Here is a 7,116-nt window from a genome sequence, read left to right as displayed (position 1 = left end):
AGTTTCCCCTTAATATCAAATACACTGTTCACTTCAACCGCTCCCTGTGACAGTATGTCCCACCTTTGCACCGCTATCCAGTTGAAGATCTTTTCCCCTGAATTTTTCAGTGATTAGTGCTGACCTTTAGTTTATTATCTTGGAAGTAACATTCTTTCTGTAGCTACTTTATTTTAAAAATGTCCTTATTTTAAAAGAACTTTATTATCCTTGTTTGACCATTGGTAAGATATTCATGAACTGATGCAGTAACTGCACGATCACTGATTGGTTGGTTGGCAAAGCAAGCGAGGAGAAATATGAAACGTTATTTGAAAGCAGCAGAGGTCACAACACGGGCTTCATTTCAAAACATTTATTAGAAAACTAAGACTTTGTTCATTGTTCAAGTACAACTTTTGATTGCCAGTATACAAAAAAAAGGCAATTGTAAACAAGTTCTGACGTCCATCGCGCTACAATGTAGGAGGTTGCACACATCAAGGTTACAATATGTTGACTTTTTGAAAAAAAAAATCAAGTACAAACATTTCACAGTCAAAACGACAAAAAAAAGGAACATTCCTCAGGAGACCTGTCACAGCAGCCTCTCAATTTTGTGTGTGTTTCTGTCAGTCCCTGCGCCTGTATCTCTCTCCCTGTTTGTGAGAGCTGGCGTCCACTTCCGTGTGAGAGAGATCGCCTCATCATCGGGATGGACCGACACTGTCCTCGCTAGAGGGCTCGCCAGTCTTTAGTAAACGCCGTCACTGGGGCTGGTTCGCGCCCCAGGAGGAGGCAGGAGTGAGTGACCTTTTTCGCTGTCCGCCTGCCCCCAGCACACACACACACAACACACACCCGTCCCCAGACCTCTCGGCCTACTTCAGCTTGAAGGGGGCAGGCCACTTTAGCTGATGACACAGCGGTCCTTGTCCCGGGCGTGGGTGCCGCCGAATGCCTTCTCTTTGATGTACATCAGGTCGCTGTGCACACTCGGTCTCCGGGCGAACGGCGCTACGATCCCGTACGCATCGTCGTCCTTGAGCTTGCGGCTGCGGAAGGTTTTTCGGTGCAGGATGTCACAGTACTGCACCGAGACTTTCCTGTGCAAGTCCGGGCTCATCTCACTCGGCAGCTTGGCCATGGTGAACAGGGTCTGGAACATCTCGTCCACATTACTGTTCCTCTTTGCTGAGATCTCAAAATAGGCGCATTTGGAGTCACCATCCAGCAGCCGCTGGATCTTGTCCCTGGGCACCTCCCGGTAGAAATCCCGGTCACTCTTGTTACCGCAAATGACGATCGGGACGTCAATATTATCCTTGGTCTTGTTCTTCAGGCACGACTTGGTCTCCATGATCTGCTGCTTGAGCCGCTGAACTTCCTCAAAGGAGTCCTGGTTATCCAGACTGAAGACCAGGATAAAGACATCACCTGTACCAGACACAGACAAGAACACCGTGAGTGCACGCTGACAGGCAGGAGACACAACAAATGTTTCCCGGCATTTCCCCCTTCCCCGCTGTCAGACACTCTCCCTTCAAAACACTCCCCTTTCCAACTCAAAATCCCAGTTTAAACAGACCGGATCTCTCTCTCTCTCCCCTCACGGAGGAGTTTAAAGACTAAAAACTACCAGCTCCTGCCCCTCAACAGAGCAACAACACAGAACTAACGCGAAATGTTGCGCCTCAGATTGGAAGTTGACCGGGTGGGATGGAAGGCTCAAGTTTAAACTCAAAACACAAGAGCGTGACTTTAAAGGGTTTCTGAGAAAGGGTCAGTGGACCCGAAACGTTAACTTGGCTTTCTCTCCATGAATGTTGAGTCTCGCCAGCAATTTAAGTTTGTAATTCTGATTTCCAGTAGTCCTTTCGGGTTTTTAAAAATAATTTAAATAAGTTTTTGGCTGTGCGTGGTTTGGAGGTGGAGGGAGAGTGTGGGGGTGGAGGGAGAGAGTGTGGGGGTGGAGGGAGAGAGTGTGGGGGTGGAGGGAGAGTGTGGGGGTGGAGGGAGAGAGTGTGGGGGTGGAGGGAGAGTGTGGGGGTGGAGGGAGAGTGTGGGGGTGGAGGGAGAGAGTGTGGGGGTGGAGGGAGAGAGTGTGGGGGTGGAGGGAGAGAGTGTGGGGGTGGAGGGAGAGAGTGTGGGGGTGGAGGGAGAGAGTGTGGGGTGGAGGGAGAGTGTGGGGGTGGAGGGAGAGTGTGGGGGTGGAGGGAGAGAGTGTGGGGGTGGAGGGAGAGAGTGTGGGGTGGAGGGAGAGTGTGGGGGTGGAGGGAGAGAGTGTGGGGGTGGAGGGAGAGAGTGTGGGGGTGGAGGGAGAGAGTGTGGGGTGGAGGGAGAGTGTGGGGGTGGAGGGAGAGTGTGGGGGTGGAGGGAGAGAGTGTGGGGGTGGAGGGAGAGAGTGTGGGGGTGGACGGAGAGAGTGTGGGGGTGGAGGGAGTGTGTGGGGGTGAGTCTATCCCCGCGGTCCGGTGGAGGGTGGTGTTACCTGTCAGGATGGAGAGGCGCCTCATGGCCGGGAATGGGTGGTTTCCCGAAGTGTCCAGGATGTCGAGCTGGTACACATCGCCGCGGATGCTGTAAAACTTGCGGTGGAAGTCCTCGATGGTCGGCGTGTACTGGTCCTCGAACTTGCTGTTGAGGAAACGCGACACGATGGCGCTTTTGCCCACTTTGGAGGAGCCCAGGATAACCATCCGGTAGCAGTTCTTGGCGGGAATGTTAACCTCTGGGTCGCAGGGCGACATCTTCATCATAACCAGAGGGACAGGGACAGCGAAGCTGATCTGGAGGGCAGTGCGGATGGTCCAGACACACACTCACAGAGACTGGTGGGAGGTGTTAGAGACACAGGGAGTCCGAGCAGGAGCAGGAGCTCAGCAACACAACGAGACAGTACAGAGCTCCGCCGCTTTTTATAGCGCCTGCCACTGGCGTCATTGCAGGACGCAACCGCGTGGAGCTGGTAAACAGAGGGACAGTGTGTGTCTGAGAGAGAGATACAGCACGTCAGTAAACCCTGGCCCCAGTCTCTGCAAAGGCAGCCCCAGACACTGCAGCGTGTTTGGAACTGTCCTCGGCCCGAACAGACACTCCGTTCCTCAATTCAGTCAAACCTCACAGCGTTCTGACAACTACTGACCCCCTGTCCCTCATTCACACGGAATGGGGTGGGTGGGGGTGAACGGTGCCAGTGTGTGCACAAGGCTGAAGGTTCACCCTTCCCCCCCCCCCCCCCCCCCGCCCCTCAACCCCCAGCCCTGAGATCCAAATCCTGCCCAGAATAGAGAAACTGAGAAACCTTTCCCGTGACTGGCGAACATTAAACAGTGAGGGACGTTGGGAGAAATGGTCCGGGGTTGAGGTTGGAGCTGGGGCTGAAGGAGCCGCGGTGTTATGAAGTTAGCACAAGATGACAGCGGGTTCCCAGTCCGTTGGCAAAAGTGAGGACTGCAGATGCTGGAAACCAGAGTTTAGATCAGAGTGGTGCTGGAAAAGCACAGGATCCGAGGAGCAGGAAAATCGACGTTTCGGGCAAAAGCCCTTCATCAGGAATGGGAGTCAATATCTCTCCCAGTCCGTAAACAGGCGGGAGGACTGCACTCAGCCTGCTCTTCCAATGGCACTGAATTTGGGAACCGCTCCCTCACTTTCTCATTCACCCAACGCCCACCGACCATTCCTTCGGTTCTGTTTTAAACTCTATTCTCCTTCTTTTCCCTACATTTTATTTTACAGGGGCCTCTGACTGGGGGAGGGGAGTGATAGCGAGGAAGATCTGATCCGCTATTACTGCACCTGAAGTGTTCACTCACTCTGACAGCCTGGCAGCGGAGATTCTGGTCAGGCTGTTGGGCTACGGACGGCATCACAACTCCATCTCCCATTCCCGCCCGAACCCTCCATGTTAGCGAGTGAATGGTGTTTGGGACCCCATTACCTTGAAGGGTTTGTCAGTGAGTTGTTATGGAGCGTTTTGACATTGTCCGGTTGCACATCTGCACAATGTCTTTTTATGTAATTTCATTATGATTGAGGATACAGTGACAATATCTCAAAGACTCGCCGGATTATCACAGATCTTCTGGTTGACTCAATCTCAAAAAGTCAACTGCAGAAGGAGCTCATGTACACACACGTAAATGCTCATTGCACTCCGGATGGACCCCACAGCAATTCACACGGCAGTGACTGTATCCTTTATCAAATCTCCCATGTCATCACTCAAGGTGATGCAGCTGAATGTGTGTTCCGATAAGGGGGAAATCGGTGTGGAGGTGCCGGGGTTAGACTGGGGTGGACAAAGTTAAAAATCACACAAACGGGATATTATAGTCCAACGGGTATATTGTACTTGGTGTGTGATTTTTAACTTTGTAAACCGGGTCCGTCACTGTGAACAGCAGACTCTTGGAGTGAGAGACTGTAAAAGCAGCAGCCGCAGCAATGTGTGCGTGGCCAAGAACTAACACATTGATCGCTTCTTCTACAAATGATTGGTTTATAGTCTGCAATCTGTTTATACAAGAGTGGGTATTTCCCCCCCCCCCCCTGAAGGCTGCAAGTGTAAACACGTTGCGAAGCAGGTGACCCGGGAAGATAACACACGAGGTATTCCATTTGACTTTGGGGAAGGTTGGGGTTGAGACAAGTGTCTCAATTTTGTCGCCTAAACGAAGTGATGTTATGAATATTGTGACAGTGTCCATCTCCCCTGTCCTCGGAGTTGAATTTTAAAACCGTAGCAGTACATTAAAGGACCTTGACATTGCAGTAGGATAAGGAAAAATATTGTCCTTTTAATGTCTCATGTATTATTTACAAATACGATGAGAATGAACACCGTTAAAGTAAATAAAACACGCAGAGAGTCAGTTGTTTTAAAAAATAGTCTCGCTGAATATGCACTGAAGAAAGCTTTAGTCCTATTGATATTGGTTGAACTCCCTCACACCTGCCAACATCGAGTGTCACATGAAACAATCCATTTTAACGCTGGATTTTTCACATCCGGTGTGGCTGTTCCTGATAATTCTGGAGTTTTATTTTGGGCCGGTTTTGAAATAATTGTGTCGTTTCGCGACTGCATGTGTGTCTTAATGAACACATTTAAAAAAAAGTCGACACATAATCTGCTTCATTGAACTGACCTGGTTTTTAAAAAAAATGTCTGCACGGAATATAATTGTATTTTTTTTTCAATCAAAGATGCAGACAGAATTGAGATAGGTTTTTGCTGGTGTGCAGGAATTGAAGTGAAGACAAGGATCCGTTTTGGGGCCAAACTGGGTGGATCTTCGAAGCGCTTGCCTGAAGGCTGTTTGCAGTTTATAACTTTCATGATCATTTTTCCCGCTTGCCAAGCTTTCAAAACATCACTTTTATTGAAATGAGTTTCTGCAAAAACTTGATGAATGCATCACCTCCGGTTGTTATAACCCGCTCCTCTCCAATGAGTCAAACGGATAAAGAAACAGGGTGGAACGAAGGTACTACAACAAGAAGTCATAAACTTTCACTGACCGGTGATCCTGCCTTGGCGCCGCAAGGGGGCAGCAAAATCCACCGCCTGGCGAGGAAGACCCAGTCCTAGCGAGACCATTCATTCCCATTGCCCCAAGACGATACAACTTTTATGGTGAATGTTAGGAGACATTGAGACATGAAGCGGTGTGTAAGTGACGCTGATGCACCGCATCCGGGCTGGGTCGAGGAAGGAGACAAAAAGTAATCTCAAGGTTTATTAATCTGACTCAAAGTTAAGAAGGAGGTGGCTAAAAAGAATTTAAGAGGGTTTCAACACGAGACGTAATTGGAGAGTTGTGTTTTGAGATCATAATAGAGAAGCAAGGGGGTTTTAAAATCAACTAAGACTTAGAACTTGGTGGATCACAATATAGCCATCTCTTTGATGCCTTGCTCAATATATTCAAATCCACTCCGGAGATCCCCAGGATTGACACTGACTTCCCCAGAAAGCATGGGATAAAGAGGAGACCAGACAGACTGTATAAACAGTGACAATCCAGGGTACCGGGCTACTCTCTCATTACAGTGATAACTGGTGGGGAGCTTAACTTGAGGGTCACCACACCTCAGGGTGAGGGAGAGGTTGCAAAGGTAGGATCTTTGTGGTCACCTCCACTGGTACAGGAATCGAACCTGTGTTTATTGGTATCTTACTCTGTGAGAAAAACCATTTGTCCAGCAAGCTAAAACCATCAGTCCTCCTCCCCTAAGCTAGAGGATAGTTGATAATCCTGTGATGTGGGGTTTCCCTCCAGCAGGGTACTATGCCTGATTTGCCTGATCCCTCCTGTAATGTAAAAAAAGTCAATAGGCCTGGGATATGGTAATATTGAAGAACTTAATCGATATTTATTACAACCAGCTGTTACATACAAATAGTACATTCATTGGCATGGCAGTACCTGGGTAACTAAATTGTCCAGAACAACATGCTGTGTATACCACATCATGCTTCCAAGTGGTCATAGATAAGATGGTATCTAAGACTTTTATACAGTTAGGTCACATGCTGCGATAGTGATAATATTATGAGCATCTCTCCAAAAGGTATACCCACTGTGAGACATAAGACAACAATCCTTACCTGCTTCATTCCTTATTAATGCACATGGTAATGACAGAGACTGGTGCGCTGTCCAACGTTAATTTGAAATGCATTTAGGCCAAAGTTTTGGCATTTTTACAATATGGGGCTATGGGTTAAGACCTTGAAAGTCAGATTAGTCTGAATTCTGCTAGTACAGACTAAGGGGGCCAAATAGCCTCCGGTGCTGTACATGCTTTTTATATAAATAACCTTAAAGCAAAGAAAAATGAACAGTGTTGTAATCAAATCATGATCAAACCTGCTTCCAATTACTTAAGTAAGGCTATCTCTCATCTGCTCTGAGTGAGTGAATTATGAAGCTCTTATTGCTGATATCTATTTCAAAACAATTGTAATGACTTTTAAGTGCAGCTGTAAATATGTTTTAATTGTTTTTAATTTGATGTTCCCTTCCTCCTCCCTTAGTTTTTGTTGGCCCTGAGTCAACCAAGTCCAGTTGTAGTGAGTTTTAAACCACTTGGTGGGCCATAGAAAAGCTGGATTTGGACAACACTGCT

The 7,116-nt window shown here is 48.2% G+C and overlaps 1 protein-coding gene across 1 annotated transcript; it reads right to left on the bottom strand.

Moving 5' to 3' along the window:
• Nucleotides 1-340: 340 nt before the first annotated feature.
• On the bottom strand, nt 341-2,856 carry rasd1 (RAS, dexamethasone-induced 1). Its single transcript, XM_072559483.1, has 2 exons — nt 2,471-2,856; nt 341-1,416 (listed from the first exon to the last, which is right to left on the bottom strand). Exons 1-2 carry the CDS (start codon nt 2,736-2,738, stop codon nt 890-892), a joined length of 795 nt encoding a protein of 264 aa, XP_072415584.1. The 5' UTR covers nt 2,739-2,856; the 3' UTR covers nt 341-889.
• Between the last annotated feature and the right edge of the window lie 4,260 nt (nt 2,857-7,116).

This window comes from Chiloscyllium punctatum, chromosome 40, assembly GCF_047496795.1.
Source record: "Chiloscyllium punctatum isolate Juve2018m chromosome 40, sChiPun1.3, whole genome shotgun sequence".
Lineage (NCBI taxonomy): Eukaryota > Metazoa > Chordata > Chondrichthyes > Orectolobiformes > Hemiscylliidae > Chiloscyllium > Chiloscyllium punctatum.
This window is presented reverse-complemented; position numbering and strand designations above follow the sequence as displayed.